At 41.3% G+C, this 20,223-nt stretch overlaps 2 protein-coding genes across 2 annotated transcripts in view; both read left to right on the top strand.

Moving 5' to 3' along the window:
- ctc1 (CST telomere replication complex component 1) overlaps positions 1 to 12,404 on the top strand; it is a 65,455-nt gene extending 53,051 nt beyond the window's left edge. Inside the window, exons 17-22 of the mRNA XM_090214957.1 lie at positions 2,205 to 2,279; positions 9,034 to 9,190; positions 9,332 to 9,396; positions 9,497 to 9,653; positions 11,722 to 11,857; positions 11,946 to 12,404. Of these exons, the coding sequence (XP_090071083.1) occupies positions 2,205 to 2,279; positions 9,034 to 9,190; positions 9,332 to 9,396; positions 9,497 to 9,653; positions 11,722 to 11,857; positions 11,946 to 12,058 (703 nt within the window). The 3' untranslated portion in view covers positions 12,059 to 12,404. The remainder of the gene's footprint in view (positions 1 to 2,204; positions 2,280 to 9,033; positions 9,191 to 9,331; positions 9,397 to 9,496; positions 9,654 to 11,721; positions 11,858 to 11,945) is intronic.
- A 3,319-nt stretch (positions 12,405 to 15,723) lies between these two features.
- tfr2 (transferrin receptor 2) overlaps positions 15,724 to 20,223 on the top strand; it is an 80,877-nt gene continuing 76,377 nt past the window's right edge. Inside the window, exon 1 of the mRNA XM_090213388.1 lies at positions 15,724 to 15,831. Within this exon, the coding sequence (XP_090069514.1) occupies positions 15,768 to 15,831 (64 nt within the window). The 5' untranslated portion in view covers positions 15,724 to 15,767. The remainder of the gene's footprint in view (positions 15,832 to 20,223) is intronic.

Genomic DNA, 20,223 nt, shown 5'->3' with positions numbered 1-20,223 from the left:
TAAAACAGAAGGTGTATTAAAATAGAAGGTGTATTAAAATAGAAGGTGTATTAAAATAGAAGGTGTATTAAAATAGAAGGTGTATTAAAATAGAAGGTGTATTATAATAGAAGGTGTATTAAAATAGAAGGTGTATTAAAATAGAAGGTGTATTATAATAGAAGGTGTATTAAAATAGAAGGTGTATTAAAATAGAAGGTGTATTATAATAGAAGGTGTATTAAAATAGAAGGTGTATTAAAATAGAAGGTGTATTAAAACAGAAGGTGTATTAAAATAGAAGGTGTATTAAAATAGAAGGTGTATTAAAATAGAAGGTGTATTAAAATAGAAGGTGTATTAAAATAGAAGGTGTATTATAATAGAAGGTGTATTAAAATAGAAGGTGTATTAAAATAGAAGGTGTATTATAATAGAAGGTGTATTAAAATAGAAGGTGTATTAAAATAGAAGGTGTATTATAATAGAAGGTGTATTAAAATAGAAGGTGTATTATAATAGAAGGTGTATTAAAATAGGTGTATTAAAATAGAAGGTGTATTAAAACAGAAGGTGTATTATAATGTTTCAGACGGTGTATTAAAACAGAAGGTGTATTAAAACAGAAGGTGTATTAAAACAGAAGGTGTATTATAATGTTTCAGAAGGTGTATTAAAATAGAAGGTGTATTAAAATAGAAGGTGTATTATAATAGAAGGTGTATTAAAATAGAAGGTGTATTATAATAGAAGGTGTATTAAAACAGAAGGTGTATTATAATGTTTCAGAAGATGTATTATAATAGAAGGTGTATTAAAACAGAAGGTGTATTATAATGTTTCAGAAGGTGTATTAAAACAGAAGGTGTATTATAATAGGAGGTGTATTATAATAGAAGGTGTATTAAAATAGAAGATGTATTATAATAGAAGGTGTATTAAAACAGAAGGTGTATTATAATGTTTCAGAAGGTGTATTAAAATAGAAGGTGTATTATAATAGGAGGTGTATTATAATAGAAGGTGTATTAAAATAGAAGGTCTATTATAATAGGAGGTGTATTAAAACAGAAGGTGTATTATAATAGGAGGTGTATTATAATAGAAGGTGTATTAAAATAGAAGGTGTATTAAAATAGGAGGTGTATTAAAACAGAAGGTGTATTATAATAGGAGGTGTATTATAATAGAAGGTGTATTAAAATAGAAGGTGTATTATAATAGAAGGTGTATTATAATAGAAGGTGTATTAAAATAGAAGGTGTATTATAATAGAAGGTGTATTAAAATAGAAGGTGTATTAAAATAGAAGGTGTATTATAATAGAAGGTGTATTATAATAGGTGTATTAAAATAGAAGGTGTATTATAATAGGTGTATTAAAACAGAAGGTGTATTAAAATAGAAGGTGTATTATAATAGGTGTATTAAAACAGAAGGTGTATTAAAATAGAAGGTGTATTAAAATGCTTCAGAAGGTGTATTAAAATGGAAGGTGTATTATAATGCTTCAGAAGGTGTATTATAATAGAAGGTGTATTAAAATAGAAGGTGTATTAAAATAGAAGGTGTATTAAAATAGAAGGTGTATTATAATAGAAGGTGTATTAAAATAGAAGGTGTATTAAAATAGAAGTTGTATTAAAATGTTTCACAAGGTGTATTATAATAGAAGGTGTATTATAATAGAAGGTGTATTATAATAGAAGGTGTATTAAAACAGAAGGTGTATTATAATAGAAGGTGTATTAAAATAGAAGGTGTATTATAATAGAAGGTGTATTATAATAGAAGGTGTATTAAAACAGAAGGTGTATTAAAATAGAAGGTGTATTAAAATAGAAGGTGTATTAAAATAGAAGGTGTATTAAAACAGAAGGTGTATTAAAATAGAAGGTGTATTAAAATAGAAGGTGTATTAAAATAGAAGGTGTATTATAATAGAAGGTGTATTAAAACAGAAGGTGTATTAAAATAGGAGGTGTATTATAATAGAAGGTGTATTAAAACAGAAGGTGTATTAAAATAGAAGGTGTATTAAAATAGAAGGTGTATTAAAATAGAAGGTGTATTAAAATAGAAGGTGTATTATAATGCTTCAGAAGGTGTATTAAAATAGAAGTTGTATTAAAATATTTCACAAGGTGTATTAATATGCTTCAGCCCATCTTCAACAGAAAAGGTAGTCAGGTGCTGGACTTATTTTGTGTGTTTGTGTGTTGCAGGGTGGGAGGGGTGTATTGTCGTTCTGTCCCAGTCAGCTGTTTGACCATCATGGCCCTGGGAAAGACTGACACCCAGTGAGTCCTCTCTTCTCCTCCTCCTTCACTCTACCTCCTCTCCTCCTGCTTCACTCTACCTCCTCTCCTCATTCACTCTACCTCCTCTCCTCATTCACTCTACCTCTTCTCCTCCTTATTCACTCTACCTCCTCTCCTCCTCCTTCACTCTACCTCCTCTCCTCCTCCTTCACTCTAACTCCTCCTCTCCTCCTCATTCACTCTACCTCCTCTCCTCCTTCACTCTACCTCCTCTCCTCCTCCTTCACTCTACCTCCTCTCCTCCTCCTTCACTCTACCTCCTCTCCTCCTTCACTCTACCTCCTCTCCTCCTCATTCACTCTACCTCCTCTCCTCCTTCACTCTACCTCCTCTCCTCCTCATTCACTCTACCTCCTCTCCTCATTAACTCTACCTCCTCTCCTCATTCCCTCTACCTCCTCTCCTCCTCCTTCACTCTACCTCCTCTCCTCCTCATTCACTCTACCTCCTCTCCTCCTTCACTCTACCTCCTCTCCTCCTCCTTCACTCTACCTCTTCTCCTCCTCCTTCACTCTACCTCCTCTCCTCCTTCACTCTACCTCCTCTCCTCCTCATTCACTCTACCTCCTCATCTCCTCCTCATTCACTCTACCTCCTGTCCTCCTCCTTCACTCTACCTCCTCCTCTCCTCCTCATTCACTCTACCTCCTCTCCTCCTTCACTCTACCTCCTCTCCTCATTCACTCTACCTCCTCATCTCCTCCTCATTCACTCTACCTCCTCTCCTCCTCCTTCACTCTACCTCCTCCTCTCCTCCTCATTCACTCTACCTCCTCTCCTCCTCCTTCACTCTACCTCCTCCTCTCCTCCTCATTCACTCTACCTCCTCATCTCCTCCTCATTCACTCTACCTCCTCATCTCCTCCTCATTCACTCTACCTCCTCTCCTCATTCACTCTACCTCCTCATCTCCTCCTCATTCACCCTACCTCCTCTCCTCATTCACTCTACCTCCTCATCTCCTCCTCATTCACTCTACCTCCTCTCCTCCTCCGTCACTCTACCTCCTCCTCTCCTCCTCATTCACTCTACCTCCTCTCCTCCTCCTTCACTCTACCTCTTCTCCTCCTCATTCACTCTACATCCTCCTGTCCTCCTCATTCACTCTACCTCCTCTCCTCCTCCTTCACTCTACCTCCTCCTCTCCTCCTCATTCACTCTACCTCCTCTCCTCCTCATTCACTCTACCTCCTCTCCTCCTTCACTCTACCTCCTCTCCTCCTCATTCACTCTACCTCCTCTCCTCATTAACTCTACCTCCTCTCCTCATTCCCTCTACCTCCTCTCCTCCTCCTTCACTCTACCTCCTCTCCTCCTTCACTCTACCTCCTCTCCTCCTCCTTCACTCTACCTCTTCTCCTCCTCCTTCACTCTACCTCCTCTCCTCCTTCACTCTACCTCCTCTCCTCCTCATTCACTCTACCTCCTCATCTCCTCCTCATTCACTCTACCTCCTGTCCTCCTCCTTCACTCTACCTCCTCCTCTCCTCCTCATTCACTCTACCTCCTCCTCTCCTCCTCATTCACTCTACCTCCTCTCCTCATTCACTCTACCTCCTCTCCTCATTCACTCTACCTCCTCATCTCCTCCTCATTCACTCTACCTCCTCTCCTCCTCCTTCACTCTACCTCCTCCTCTCCTCCTCATTCACTCTACCTCCTCTCCTCCTCCTTCACTCTACCTCCTCCTCTCCTCCTCATTCACTCTACCTCCTCATCTCCTCCTCATTCACTCTACCTCCTCATCTCCTCCTCATTCACTCTACCTCCTCTCCTCATTCACTCTACCTCCTCATCTCCTCCTCATTCACCCTACCTCCTCTCCTCATTCACTCTACCTCCTCTCCTCCTCCTTCACTCTACCTCTTCTCCTCCTCATTCACTCTACATCCTCCTGTCCTCCTCATTCACTCTACCTCCTCTCCTCCTCCTTCACTCTACCTCCTCCTCTCCTCCTCATTCACTCTACCTCCTCTCCTCATTCACTCTACCTCCTCTCCTCCTCATTCACTCTACCTCCTCTCCTCATTCACTCTACCTCCTCTCCTCCTCATTCACTCTACCTCCTCTCCTCATTCACTCTACCTCCACATCTCCTCCTCATTCACTCTACCTCCTCTCCTCCTCCTTCACTCTACCTCCTCCTCTCCTCCTCATTCACTCTACCTCCTCTCCTCCTCCTTCACTCTACCTCTTCTCCTCCTCATTCACTCTACATCCTCCTGTCCTCCTCATTCACTCTACCTCCTCTCCTCCTCCTTCACTCTACCTCCTCCTCTCCTCCTCATTCACTCTACCTCCTCTCCTCCTCATTCACTCTACCTCCTCTCCTCATTCACTCTACCTCCTCTCCTCCTCATTCACTCTACCTCCTCTCCTCCTCATTCACTCTACCTCCTCTCCCCATTCACTCTACCTCCTCCTCTCCTCCTCATTCACTCTACCTCCTCCTCTCCTCCTCATTCACTCTACCTCCTCTCCTCATTCACTCTACCTCCTCCTCTCCTCCTCATTCACTCTAGCTCCTCCTCTCCTCCTAATTCACTCTAGCTCCTCCTCTCCTCCTCATTCACTCTACCTCCTCTTCTTCTCCTCATTCACTCTACATCCTCCTGTCCTCCTCATTCACTCTACCTCCTCTCCTCATTCACTCTACCTCCTCCTCTCCTCCTCATTCACTCTACCTCCTCTCCTCATTCACTCTACCTCCTCCTCTCCTCCTCATTCACTCTACCTCCTCTCCTCCTCATTCACTCTACCTCCTCTCCTCCTCATTCACTCTACCTCCTCCTCTCCTCCTCATTCACTCTACCTCCTCCTCTCCTCCTCATTCACTCTACCTCCTCCTCTCCTCCTCATTCACTCTACCTCCTCCTCTCCTCCTCATTCACTGTACCTCCTCCTCTCCTCCTCATTCACTCTACCTATTCCTCTCCTCCTCATTCACTCTACCTCCTCCTCTCCTCCTCCTTCACTCTACCTCCTCTCCTCATTCACTCTACCTCCTCTCCTCATTCACTCTACCTCCTCTCCTCCTCCTTCACTCTACCTCCTCTCCTCCTCATTCACTCTACCTCTCCTCCTCCTTCACTCTACCTCCTCTCCTCCTCCTTCACTCTACCTCCTCTCCTCCTCATTCACTCTACCTCCTCTCCTCCTCCTTCACTCTACCTCATCTCCTCCTCATTCACTCTACCTCCTCCTCTCCTCCTCATTCACTCTTCCTATTCCTCTCCTCCTCATTCACTCTACCTCCTTTCCTCATTCACTCTACCTCCTCTCCTCCTCATTCACTCTACCTCTTCTCCTCCTTCACTCTACCTCCTCTCCTCCTTCACTCTACCTCTTCTCCTCCTTCACTCTACCTCCTCTCCTCCTTCACTCTACCTCTTCTCCTCCTTCACTCTACCTCCTCTCCTCCTTCACTCTACCTCTTCTCCTCCTTCACTCTACCTCCTCTCCTCCTTCACTTTACCTCCTCTCCGATTTTCACTCGACCTCCAGTCTCTTCTCTCTGTATCATAACAGTCTCTTCTCTCTGTATTATAACAGTCTCTTCTCTCTGTATCATACAGTGCCTTGCGAAAGTATTCGGCCCCCTTAAACTTTGCGACCTTTTGCCACATTTCAGGCTTCAAACATAAAGATATAAAACTGTATTTTTTTGTGAAGAATCAACAAGTGGGACACAATCATGAAGTGGAACGACATTTATTGGATATTTCAAACTTTTTTAACAAATCAAAAACTGAAAAATTGGGCGTGCAAAATTATTCAGCCCCCTTAAGTTAATACTTTGTAGCGCCACCTTTTGCTGCGATTACAGCTGTAAGTCGCTTGGGGTATGCCTCTATCAGTTTTGCACATCGAGAGACTGAAATTTTTTCCCATTCCTCCTTGCAAAACAGCTCGAGCTCAGTGAGGTTGGATGGAGAGCATTTGTGAACAGCAGTTTTCAGTTCTTTCCACAGATTCTCGATTGGATTCAGGTCTGGACTTTGACTTGGCCATTCTAACACCTGGATATGTTTATTTTTAAACCATTCCATTGTAGATTTTGCTTTATGTTTTGGATCATTGTCTTGTTGGAAGACAAATCTCCGTCCCAGTCTCAGGTCTTTTGCAGAGTGGTCCTGTATTTGGCTCCATCCATCTTCCCATCAATTTTAACCATCTTCCCTGTCCCTGCTGAAGAAAAGCAGGCCCAAACCATGATGCTGCCACCACCATGTTTGACAGTGGGGATGGTGTGTTCAGCTGTGTTGCTTTTACGCCAAACATAACGTTTTGCATTGTTGCCAAAAGGTTCAATTTTGGTTTCATCTGACCAGAGCACCTTCTTCCACATGTTTGGTGTGTCTCCCAGGTGGCTTGTGGCAAACTTTAAACGACACTTTTTATGGATATCTTTAAGAAATGGCTTTCTTCTTGCCACTCTTCCATAAAGGCCAGATTTGTGCAATATACGACTGATTGTTGTCCTATGGACAGAGTCTCCCACCTCAGCTGTAGATCTCTGCAGTTCATCTAGAGTGATCATGGGCCTCTTGGCTGCATCTCTGATCAGTCTTCTCCTTGTATGAGCTGAAAGTTTAGAGGGACGGCCAGGTCTTGGTAGATTTGCAGTGGTCTGATACTCCTTCCATTTCAATAGTATCGCTTGCACAGTGCTCCTTGGGATGTTTAAAGCTTGGGAAATCTTTTTGTATCCAAATCCGGCTTTAAACTTCTTCACAACAGTATCTCGGATCTGCCTGGTGTGTTCCTTGTTCTTCATGATGCTCTCTGCGCTTTTAACGGACCTCTGAGACTATCACAGTGTAGGTGCATTTATACGGAGACTTGATTACACACAGGTGGATTGTATTTATCATCATTAGTCATTTAGGTCAACATTGGATCATTCAGAGATCCTCACTGAACTTCTGGAGAGAGTTTGCTGCACTGAAAGTAAAGGGGCTGAATAATTTTGCACGCCCAATTTTTCAGTTTTTGATTTGTTAAAAAAGTTTGAAATATCCAATAAATGTCGTTCCACTTCATGATTGTGTCCCACTTGTTGTTGATTCTTCACAAAAAAATACAGTTTTATATCTTTATGTTTGAAGCCTGAAATGTGGCAAAAGGTCGCAAAGTTCAAGGGGGCCGAATACTTTCGCAAGGCACTGTAACAGTCTCTTCTCTCTGTATCATAACAGTCTCTTCTCTCTGTATCATAAGTCTCTTCTCTCTGTATCATAAGTCTCTTCTCTCTGTATCATAAGTCTCTTCTCTCTGTATCATAAGAGTCTCTTCTCTCTGTATCATAACAGTCTCTTCTCTCTGTATCATAACAGTCTCTTCTCTCTGTATCATAACAGTCTCTTCTCTCTGTATCATAACAGTCTCTTCTCTCTGTATCATAACAGTCTCTTCTCTCTGTATTATAAGTCTCTTCTCTCTGTATCATAACAGTCTCTTCTCTCTGTATCATAACAGTCTCTTCTCTCTGTATCATAACAGCATCATAACAGTCTCTTCTCTCTGTATCATAACAGTCTCTTCTCTCTGTATCATAACAGTCTCTTCTCTCTGTATCATAACAGTCTCTTCTCTCTGTATCATAACAGTCTCTTCTCTCTGTATCATAACAGTCTCTTCTCTCTGTATCATAACAGTCTCTTCTCTCTGTATCATAACAGTCTCTCCTCTCTGTATCATAACAGTCTCTTCTCTCTGTATCAGAACAGTCTCTTCTCTCTGTATCAGAACAGTCTCTTCTCTCTGTATTATAACAGTCTCTTCTCTCTGTATCAGAACAGTCTCTTCTCTCTGTATCAGAACAGTCTCTTCTCTCTGTATTATAACAGTCTCTTCTCTCTGTATTATAACAGTCTCTTCTCTCTGTATTATAACAGTCTCTTCTCTCTGTATCATAACAGTCTCTTCTCTCTGTATCATGACAGTCTCTTCTCTCTGTATCATAACAGTCTCTTCTCTCTGTATTATAACAGTCTCTTCTCTCTGTATTATAAAAGTCTCTTCTCTCTGTATCATAACAGTGTCTTCTCTCTGTATCATAACGGTCTCTTCTCTCTGTATTATAACAGTCTCTTCTCTCTGTATCATAACAGTCTCTTCTCTCTGTATCATAACAGTCTCTTCTCTCTGTATCATAACAGTCTCTTCTCTCTGTATCATAACAGTCTCTTCTCTCTGTATCATAACAGTCTCTTCTCTCTGTATCATAACAGTCTCTTCTCTCTGTATCATAACAGTCTCTTCTCTCTGTATTGTAACAGTCTCTTCTCTCTGTATTGTAACAGTCTCTTCTCTCTGTATCATAACAGTCTCTTCTCTCTGTATCATAACAGTCTCTTCTCTCTGTATTATAAGTCTCTTCTCTCTGTATTGTAACAGTCTCTTCTCTCTGTATCATAACAGTCTCTTCTCTCTGTATCGTAACAGTCTCTTCTCTCTGTATCATAACAGTCTCTTCTCTCTGTATTATAACAGTCTCATCTCTCTGTATTATAACAGTCTCTTCTCTCTGTATCATAACAGTCTCTTCTCTCTGTATCATAACAGTCTCTTCTCTCTGTATCATAACAGTCTCTTCTCTCTGTATCATAACAGTCTCTTCTCTCTGTATTATAACAGTCTCTTCTCTCTGTATTATAACAGTCTCATCTCTCTGTATCATAACAGTCTCTTATCTCATTTTCCTCTTCCTTATCCCTCTCTCTCTCTCCAGGTCATGTGACTCTCCTCCTCCCATGATCCTCTTGGGTGTGTGGGCATTGGCAGGGGCAGAGCAGTGCATTTTGGGCCGGGTCAGAGGTCATGTGGTGTGTGTTCTCTACCTGCAGCTGCAGTGGACTTGTTCTCTGTGTGGCAGTATATACGCACAGGTACAGACACACCGCATGCACACACACACACACACACACACACACAGTCAGTGTCAGTCTTGTGTGGTTAGTAATCAGGAGTTCAGAGTCTTCGGAAAGGTTATACTAGGTCACACAGCTAACTCTCTCTCTTACTTATAGGAGAGGTGTACTCGGTCTCAGCCTCCCTGTAATTCTACCTCTGCTGTGTTTCAGGCCGAAGCCAAGTGAGTTAACAAGTTGATTGTGTGTGTTGGGGTGTGTGTTTGCATATTTGTGTGAGTTAATCACGTGTGTGTGTGTGTGTGTGTGTGTGTGTGTGTACAGGGCAGCTGTAGAGGATGGCAGTGGAGAGGCCCATATTTGGTTCTCCTGTCCAGTAATTTCCGGTTTACTGGGGTTAGCCATGCCCCAGTGGGAAGGGCTTCAGAGGTCACTGAGGGTCAGAGGTCACCTCAGGGTCTACACACGGGGGCGGAGCCTGGTAAGGTCACTTAATCAATCAATCACTTTTTGTATGTCCTTCTTGTGGGCACTTTATTGAGTCTGAAATGGCACCCTGTCCCTTATATAACATGTCTTCAGTCTGAAATGGCACCCTGTCCCTTATATAACATGTCTTCAGTCTGAAATGGCACCCTGTCCCATATATAACATGTCTTCAGTCTGAAATGGCACCCTGTCCCATATATAACATGTTATGAGTCTGAAATGGCACCCTGTCCCTTATATAACATGTCTTCAGTCTGAAATGGCACCCTGTCCCTTATATAACATGTCTTCAGTCTGAAATGGCACCCTGTCCCATATATAACATGTCTTCAGTCTGAAATGGCACCCTGTCCCATATATAACATGTTATGAGTCTGAAATGGCACCCTGTCCCTTATATAACATGTCTTCAGTCTGAAATGGCACCCTGTCCCTTATATAACATGTCTTAAGTCTGAAATGGCACCCTGTCCCATATATAACATGTTATGAGTCTGAAATGGCACCCTGTCCCATATATAACATGTCTTCAGTCTGAAATGGCACCCTGTCCCATATATAACATGTTATGAGTCTGAAATGGCACCCTGTCCCTTATATAACATGTCTTCAGTCTGAAATGGCACCCTGTCCCTTATATAACATGTCTTCAGTCTGAAATGGCACCCTGTCCCATATATAACATGTCTTCAGTCTGAAATGGCACCCTGTCCCATATATAACATGTCTTCAGTCTGAAATGGCACCCTGTCCCATATATAACATGTCTTCAGTCTGAAATGGCACCCTGTCCCTTATATAACATGTCTTCAGTCTGAAATGGCACCCTGTCCCTTATATAACATGTCTTCAGTCTGAAATGGCACCCTGTCCCTCATATAACATGTCTTGAGTCTGAAATGGCACCCTGTCCCTTATATAACATGCCTTCAGTCTGAAATGGCACCCTGTCCCTTATATAACATGTCTTCAGTCTGAAATGGCACCCTTTCCCATATATAACATGTCTTCAGTCTGAAATGGCACCCTGTCCCTTATATAACATGTCTTCAGTCTGAAATGGCACCCTGTCCCTTATATAACATGTTATGAGTCTGAAATGGCACCCTGTCCCATGTATAACATGTCTTCAGTCTGAAATGGCACCCTGTCCCTTATATAACATGTCTTCAGTCTGAAATGGCACCCTGTCCCTTATATAACATGTTATGAGTCTGAAATGGCACCCTGTCCCTTATATAGCATGTCTTCAGTCTGAAATGGCACCCTGTCCCTTATATAACATGTCTTCAGTCTGAAATGGCACCCTGTCCCTTATATAACATGTTATGAGTCTGAAATGCCACCCTGTCCCATGTATAACATGTCTTCAGTCTGAAATGGCACCCTGTCCCTTATATAACATGCCTTCAGTCTGAAATGGCACCCTGTCCCTTATATAACATGTCTTCAGTCTGAAATGGCACCCTGTCCCTTATATAACATGTCTTCAGTCTGAAATGGCACCCTGTCCCTTATATAACATGCCTTCAGTCTGAAATGGCACCCTGTCCCTTATATAACATGTCTTCAGTCTGAAATGGCACCCTGTCCCTTATATAACATGTCTTCAGTCTGAAATGGCACCCTGTCCCTTATATAACATGTCTTCAGTCTTAAATGGCACCCTGTCCCTTATATAACATGTTATGAGTCTGAAATGGCACCCTGTCCCTTATATAACATGTCTTCAGTATGAAATGGCACCCTGTCCCTTATATAACATGTCTTCAGTCTGAAATGGCACCCTGTCCCTTATATAACATGTCTTCAGTCTGAAATGGCACCCTGTCCCTTATATAACATGTCTTCAGTCTGAAATGGCACCCTGTCCCATATATAACATGTCTTCAGTCTGAAATGGCACCCTGTCCCTTATATAACATGTTATGAGTCTGAAATGGCACCCTGTCCCTTATATAACATGCCTTCAGTCTGAAATGGCACCCTGTCCCTTATATAACATGTCTTCAGTCTGAAATGGCACATTGTACCTTATATGACACGTTATGTTTGTGTAGGTGTGTGATGTGGACGCTGACGACCCTCTCCTCCAGTACCTGTCCTGTGTGTGTAGCAGCAGCACCGTGTGTCGCCCCCTAACTCTCATCTGCACACTACACACACGTTCACACAAACCTGCTGCACGCAGAGAGGGTGAGTTCACACACACGCACACGGGTGTGCACTCCATGGCCTCTCAGATACACACATTCAGTTCACCCACGTGTGTATATGTTTGCAGACTCTGCCCAGCTGAAGAGGTTTACCCGAGGAGACAGAGAGTTTGTGACTCGGATGCCCCCCCCTCTCCAACTCACCTGTACACACATCCTGGAGGAGAGAGAGCGGGACTGAGAGAGCAATAGGGAGACTGAGAGAGTGATAGGGAGTCTGTGAGAGCGATAGGGAGACTGAGAGAGCGATAGGGAGACTGAGAGAGCGATAGGGAGACTGAGGGAGGGAGAGAGAGACTGAGGGAGGGAGCGAGAGATAGACAGGGAGGGAGCGAGGGAGAGAGAGACTGAGGGAGGGAGCGAGAGATAGACAGGGAGGGAGCGAGGTAGACTGAGGGAGGGAGAGAGAGACTGAGGGAGGGAGCGAGAGATAGACAGGGAGGGAGCGAGGTAGACTGAGGGAGCGAGCGAGGGACTGAGGGAGCGAGCGAGGTAGACTGAGGGAGCAAGGTAGACTGAGGGAGCGAGCGAGGGACTGAGGGAGGGAGCGAGGAAGACTGAGGGAGGGAGAGAGAGACTGAGGGAGGGAGCGAGAGATAGACAGGGAGGGAGCGAGGTAGACTGAGGGAGCGAGCGAGGGACTGAGGGAGCGAGCGAGGTAGACTGAGGGAGCAAGGTAGACTGAGGGAGCGAGAGAGGGACTGAGGGAGGGAGCGAGGTAGACTGAGGGAGGGAGAGAGAGACTGAGGGAGGGAGCGAGAGATAGACAGGGAGGGAGCGAGGTAGACTGAGGGAGGGAGAGAGAGACTGAGGGAGGGAGCGAGAGATAGACAGGGAGGGAGCGAGGTAGACTGAGGGAGCGAGCGAGGGACTGAGGGAGCGAGCGAGGTAGACTGAGGGAGCAAGGTAGACTGAGGGAGCGAGCGAGGGACTGAGGGAGGGAGCGAGGTAGACTGAGGGAGCGAGAGAGAGACTGAGGGAGGGAGCGAGAGAGAGACTGAGGGAGGGAGCGAGGTACTGAGGGAGCCAGCGAGGGACTGAAGGAGAGCAAGGGACTTGGGGAGCGAGAGGGAGGGACAGAGCTAGGGGAGGGAGAGAGGGACTGAGAGTGGGATACAGACATGGAGAGAGGGAAACTGTTGTAATGTAATGTAATCAAATGTTGATCTGTTGTTAATAAATGTTTTCATTTTTCCTGCGTGTTTTTGCTTCTCATCTCTGCCTTACATTCTGTCTAAACAGACAGACAGCAGTAGGAGGACCAAACATACACACACACCTGGCCCATCGGTTCTACTGAGACCGCTGGAGACTATAGAAGTGGAGGTGAACTTTGGTCAAGTAGTATACAGGGTCACAAGGTTCTTGAGGTGCTTAAAGTACTTGAATTTGGCACTCTGAAAATCTGACGTTTTCTCAAGTTGGTACTTGAAACGTAGTTGAATTAAAATGAAAGGAGAACAGAAAATGATCAAATATGTTTATGAAAAATATTAGAAAAATGTATTGGTCTTGAATTCTACCCTGTTTTATTTCCTCACGTTCTGTGTTCTGGTTGCCAGGCGAGGTCGCTCATTCCACCCACTCCGCCAGGCAGGTCCAAAACTGACTGATTAGGTGCCGCCAAACATCACATCGATAGCTAAAAGGCCACGTCGATAACCAAAAGGCCAGGCATGTAGATTTCATTCTGCCTGGCAGGATATTGATGTTCATGAATGGGTTTTGCCAGACCTGACGAGGGATGTAGTGGAGGTTAAACGCACCTAAGTGCCGTTTACTCACCTTTTTATTTGTGAAATAGAGTTTACTCACCTTTTTATTTGTGAAATAGAGTTTACTCACCTTTGAATGTAGTTATTATTATTATTATTATTATTATTATTATTATTATTATTATTATTATTGCGTTCCCAGTGTTGATCAACTCTCAGAAGGCTTCCTGAATTCTAATCGCAAATGTATGTTTGTTATGTTGGGCTGCTCCCACAGATTGGCCTTGTTCGTAATGTTGGGCTGCTCCCACAGATTGGCCTTGTTCGTTATGTTGGGCTGCTCCCACAGATTGGCCTTGTTCATTATTTTGGGCTGCTCCCACAGATTGGCCTTGTTCGTTATGTTGGGCTGCTCCCACAGATTGGCCTTGTTCGTTATGTTGGGCTGCTCCCACAGATTGGCCTCGTTCGTTATGTTGGGCTGCTCACACAGATTGGCTTTGTTCGTTATGTTGGGCTGCTCCCACAGATTGGCCTCGTTCGTTATGTTGGGCTGCTCACACAGATTGGCCTCGTTCGTTATGTTGGGCTGCTCACACAGATTGGCCTTGTTAGCAGTACCTTCACTCACCACTCTGTCCAACGGGAATCTCTGCCATGTCAACAGACATCCCCGAACAACAACCCACTGGTAAATAGTCGCTGATATTTCATTCAGATGTCTAGCTAACTAGGTAGCTCAAGGGCTCTGGCTATTAGCCAGGAAGCTCTCTATGGCTAGACGGATGAAGATAGAAGCTAACGTTGGACGGCGCATGATCTCAGCAGGACCAGTTGACTGAAATTAAGATAGCTATAGTCAATAGATGGTCTACTCTGTTTTCATAATGAAATACCCTTTCTGTGCAGGGAGTAGTGAGACAGTGGTGAGTCAGGATGCAATGAAGGAGATACACAGGGAGAGGAGGCATTGAAGCAAGCAGGGAGAGAGGTTTTACACAGAGAGAGGAGGCATTGAAGCAAGCAGGGAGAGAGGTTCTACACAGAGAGAGGGAGCATTGAAGCAAGCAGGGAGAGGGGTTCTACACAGAGAGAGGGAGCATTGAAGCAAGCAGGGAGAGAGGTTCTACACAGAGAGAGGGAACATTGAAGCAAGCAGGGAGAGAGGTTCTACACAGAGAGAGGGAGCATTGAAGCTAGCAGGGAGAGAGGTTCTACACAGGGAGAGGAGGCATTGAAGCAAGCAGGGAGAGAGGTTCTACACAGAGAGAGGAGGCATTGAAGCAAGCAGGGAGAGAGGTTCTACACAGAGAGAGGGAGCATTGAAGCAAGCAGGGAGAGGGGTTCTACACAGAGAGAGGGAGCATTGAAGCAAGCAGGGAGAGATGTTCTACACAGAGAGAGGAAGCAAGCAGGGAGAGGTTCTACACAGAGAGAGGAAGCATTGAAGCAAGCAGGAAGTGAGGTTAGTGATACAGTGATTCCCAATTCGGGGGTCGGGGACCCGTAAAATTTAAATAGGGTTCCTTAAGAAAGTCTAATCTTATCAAACACAATAACTTATTTATCTTCCAATGGGTATAGAATACAACTTTTTAGAGTCAACTGGGAGCCTTTTACACTGTTGGAATACACGTTCATGTCATTGTGTTGGGACAGCCTGTGGGACCTTACATTTTGTGAAATAAAAGACAATTTCATATTAATATCATGTACACTGAACAAAACTATAAACACAACACTATACTCAACACTTTACTCTCAATGTCCTGTCTGGTGGAGGTCACTCTGTCATCACCTCTATACTCTACTGTCAATGTCCTGTCTGGTGGAGGTCACTCTGTCATCACCTCTATACTCTACTGTCAATGTCCTGTCTGGTGGAGGTCACTCTGTCATCACCTCTATACTCTACTGTCAATGTCCTGTCTGGTGGAGGTCACTCTGTCATCACCTCTATACTCTACTGTCAATGTCCTGTCTGGTGGAGGTCACTCTGTCATCACCTCTATACTCTTTACTGACATCTAAACACATGGCTCTCTCTTTGCAGAACACATGAGTTTTAACCACGCCTCTAAACAGGGAGGTTGTGTCTCATTACCAATCAACTGCCAGGACTGCAGATATGGGAGGGGCTGTAGTTTGGAGAGAGGGTGAGGAGGGGACGCAGGTATGAGTGGTTTTGGTGACAGTTGGAAGAGAGATTGGACTTTACACGCTGAGAGAAGACGAGAAGGTGAGAAGACGAGGAGAGAGGTACTGTAGAGAGAGAGAGAGAGGTAGAGGGATTGAGAGGTAGAGAGAGGTAGAGGTAGAGAGAGAGAGAGATTTGTAGAGAGAGAGAGGTAGAGGGATTGAGAGAGGGAGTTAGAGAAGTAGAGAGAGAGAGAGCAATAGAGAGAGCGAGGTAGAGAGAGAGAGCAATAGAGAGAGCGAGGTAGAGAGAGGTGGAGAGAGGGATTGAGAGGTAGAGAGAGAGAGCGAGGTAGAGAGAGAGAGAGAGAGATGTGTAGAGAGGTAGAGGGATTGAGAGAGGGAGTTCGAGAAGTAGAGAGAGAGCGAGGTAGAGAGAGAGAGCAATAGAGAGCGAGGTAGAGAGAGAGAGGTGGAGAGAGGGAGGTAGAGAGATAGAGGTAGATGAATTGAGAGAGGGAGTTAGAGAAGTAGAGAGAGAGCAAGGTAGAGCTATCAACCAGGGGTGAGTACCCCTCTTCTACACATGATGCGTGTGTGTGTAACTGTAAACAATGTGTGTGTGTGTGTGTGTGTTGCGTGTCTACATTGGTGTCTGATCAGGGTTCAGCGGAATGTTGCATATCACAGCTAGCCTGGCCCTGATCTCCAATATAGTAGTAGTTATAGTAACAGTAGTTATAGTAACAGTAGCATAGTAGTAGTAGTTATAGTAACAGTAGGTATAGTAACAGTAGTTCGTAGTATAGTAGTAGTTATAGTAACAGTAGTATAGTAATAGTATAGTAGTAGGTATCATAACAGTAGTTATAGTAACAGTAGCATAGTAGTAGTAGTTATAGTAACAGTAGGTATCGTAACAGTAGTATAGTAATAGTATAGTAGTAGGTATCGTAACAGTAGTTATAGTAACAGTAGTTATAGTAACCGTTGGTAGTATAGTAGTAGTTATAGTAACAGTAGTTATAGTAACCGTTGGTAGTATAGTAGTAGTTATAGTAACAGTAGTTATAGTAACCGTTAGTAGTATAGTAGTAGTTATAGTAACAGTAGTTATAGTAACCGTTAGTAGTATAGTAGTAGTTATAGTAACAGTAGTATAGTAGTAGGTATAGTAATGGTAGAATAGTAGTAGTTAGTAGTATAATAGTAGTTCTAGTAACAGTAGTTCTAGTAACAGTAGTTAGTAGTATAGTAGTAGTTATAGTAATAGTAGTATAGTAGTAGTTATAGTAACAGCAGCTAGTAGTATAGTAGTAGTTATAGTAACAGTAGTATAGTAGTAGTAGTAGTAATGGTAGAATAGTAGTAGTTAGTAGTATAACAGTAGTTCTAGTAACAGCAGCTAGTAGTATAGTAGTAGTTATAGTAACAGTAGTATAGTAGTAGGTATAGTAATGGTAGAATAGTAGTAGTTAGTAGTATAACAGTAGTTCTAGTAACAGCAGCTAGTAGTATAGTAGTAGTTATAGTAACAGTAGTATAGTAGTAGGTATAGTAATGGTAGAATAGTAGTAGTTAGTAGTATAATAGTAGTTCTAGTAACAGTAGTTCTAGTAACAGTAGTTAGTAGTATAGTAGTAGGTATAGTAATGGTAGAATAGTAGTAGTTAGTAGTATAATAGTAGTTCTAGTAACAGTAGTATAGTAGTAGGTATAGTAATGGTAGAATAGTAGTAGTTAGTAGTATAGTAGTAGTTATAGTAATAGTAGTATAGTAGTAGTTATAGTAACAGTAGTTAGTAGTAGGTATAGTAATGGTAGAATAGTAGTAGTTAGTAGTATAGTAGTAGTTATAGTAACAGTAGTTAGTAGTAGGTATAGTAATGGTAGAATAGTAGTAGTTAGTAGTATAATAGTAGTTCTAGTAACAGTAGTTCTAGTAACAGCAGCTAGTAGTATAGTAGTAGTTATAGTAACAGTAGTTAGTAGTAGGTATAGTAATGGTAGAATAGTAGTAGTTAGTAGTATAGTAGTAGTTATAGTAACAGTAGTATAGTAGTAGGTATAGTAATGGTAGAATAGTAGTAGTTAGTAGTATAATAGTAGTTCTAGTAACAGTAGTTCTAGTAACAGTAGTTAGTAGTATAGTAGTAGTTATAGTAATAGTAGTATAGTAGTAGTTATAGTAACAGTAGTTAGTAGTATAGTAGTAGTTATAGTAATAGTAGTATAGTAGTAGTTATAGTAACAGCAGCTAGTAGTATAGTAGTAGTTATAGTAACAGTAGTATAGTAGTGGGTATAGTAATGGTAGAATAGTAGTAGTTAGTAGTATAACAGTAGTTCTAGTAACAGCAGCTAGTAGTATAGTAGTAGTTATAGTAACAGTAGTATAGTAGTAGGTATAGTAATGGTAGAATAGTAGTAGTTAGTAGTATAATAGTAGTTCTAGTAACAGTAGTTCTAGTAACAGTAGTTAGTAGTATAGTAGTAGGTATAGTAATGGTAGAATAGTAGTAGTTAGTAGTATAATAGTAGTTATAGTAACAGTAGTTCTAGTAACAGTAGTTAGTAGTATAGTAGTAGTTATAGTAACAGTAGTTAGTAGTAGGTATAGTAATGGTAGAATAGTAGTAGTTAGTAGTATAATAGTAGTTATAGTAACAGTAGTTCTAGTAACAGTAGTGAGTAGTATAGTAGTAGTATTAGTAGTAGTATAGTAGTAGTTATAGTAACATTAGTATAGTAGTAGTTATAGTAACAGTAGTTAGTAGTAGGTATAGTAATGGTAGAATAGTAGTAGTTAGTAGTATAACAGTAGTTCTAGTAACAGCAGCTGGTAGTATAGTAGTAGTTATAGTAACAGTAGTTAGTAGTAGGTATAGTAATGGTAGAATAGTAGTAGTTAGTAGTATAGTAGTAGTTATAGTAACAGTAGTATAGTAGTAGGTATAGTAATGGTAGAATAGTAGTAGTTAGTAGTATAATAGTAGTTCTAGTAACAGTAGTTCTAGTAACAGTAGTTAGTAGTATAGTAGTAGTTATAGTAATAGTAGTATAGTAGTAGTTATAGTAACAGTAGTTAGTAGTATAGTAGTAGTTATAGTAACAGTAGTATAGTAGTAGGTATAGTAATGGTAGAATAGTAGTAGTTAGTAGTATAACAGTAGTTCTAGTAACAGCAGCTAGTAGTATAGTAGTAGTTATAGTAACAGTAGTATAGTAGTAGGTATAGTAATGGTAGAATAGTAGTAGTTAGTAGTATAATAGTAGTTCTAGTAACAGTAGTTCTAGTAACAGTAGTTAGTAGTATAGTAGTAGGTATAGTAATGGTAGAATAGTAGTAGTTAGTAGTATAATAGTAGTTATAGTAACAGTAGTTAGTAGTATAGTAGTAGTTATAGTAATAGTAGTTAGTAGTATAGTAGTAGTTATAGTAACAGTAGTTAGTAGTATAGTAGTAGTTATAGTAACAGTAGTATAGTAGTAGGTATAGTAATGGTAGAATAGTAGTAGTTAGTAGTATAACAGTAGTTCTAGTAACAGCAGCTAGTAGTATAGTAGTAGTTATAGTAACAGTAGTATAGTAGTAGGTATAGTAATGGTAGAATAGTAGTAGTTAGTAGTATAATAGTAGTTCTAGTAACAGTAGTTCTAGTAACAGTAGTTAGTAGTATAGTAGTAGTTATAGTAATAGTAGTATAGTAGTAGTTATAGTAACAGTAGTTAGTAGTATAGTAGTAGTTATAGTAACAGTAGTATAGTAGTAGGTATAGTAATGGTAGAATAGTAGTAGTTAGTAGTATAACAGTAGTTCTAGTAACAGCAGCTAGTAGTATAGTAGTAGTTATAGTAACAGTAGTATAGTAGTAGGTATAGTAATGGTAGAATAGTAGTAGTTAGTAGTATAATAGTAGTTCTAGTAACAGTAGTTCTAGTAACAGTAGTTAGTAGTATAGTAGTAGGTATAGTAATGGTAGAATAGTAGTAGTTAGTAGTATAATAGTAGTTATAGTAACAGTAGTTCTAGTAACAGTAGTTAGTAGTATAGTAGTAGTTATAGTAACAGTAGTTAGTAGTAGGTATAGTAATGGTAGAATAGTAGTAGTTAGTAGTATAATAGTAGTTATAGTAACAGTAGTTCTAGTAACAGTAGTGAGTAGTATAGTAGTAGTATTAGTAGTAGTATAGTAGTAGTTATAGTAATAGTAGTATAGTAGTAGTTATAGTAACAGTAGTATAGTAGTAGGTATAGTAATGGTAGAATAGTAGTAGTTAGTAGTATAACAGTAGTTCTAGTAACAGCAGCTGGTAGTATAGTAGTAGTTATAGTAACAGTAGTTAGTAGTAGGTATAGTAATGGTAGAATAGTAGTAGTTAGTAGTATAGTAGTAGTTATAGTAACAGTAGTATAGTAGTAGGTATAGTAATGGTATAATAGTAGTAGTTAGTAGTATAATAGTAGTTCTAGTAACAGTAGTTCTAGTAACAGT

Source organism: Oncorhynchus mykiss, chromosome 21 (genome assembly GCF_057628025.1).
Source record: "Oncorhynchus mykiss isolate SJ-2025 chromosome 21, ASM5762802v1, whole genome shotgun sequence".
Classification (NCBI taxonomy): domain Eukaryota; kingdom Metazoa; phylum Chordata; class Actinopteri; order Salmoniformes; family Salmonidae; genus Oncorhynchus; species Oncorhynchus mykiss.
This window is presented reverse-complemented; position numbering and strand designations above follow the sequence as displayed.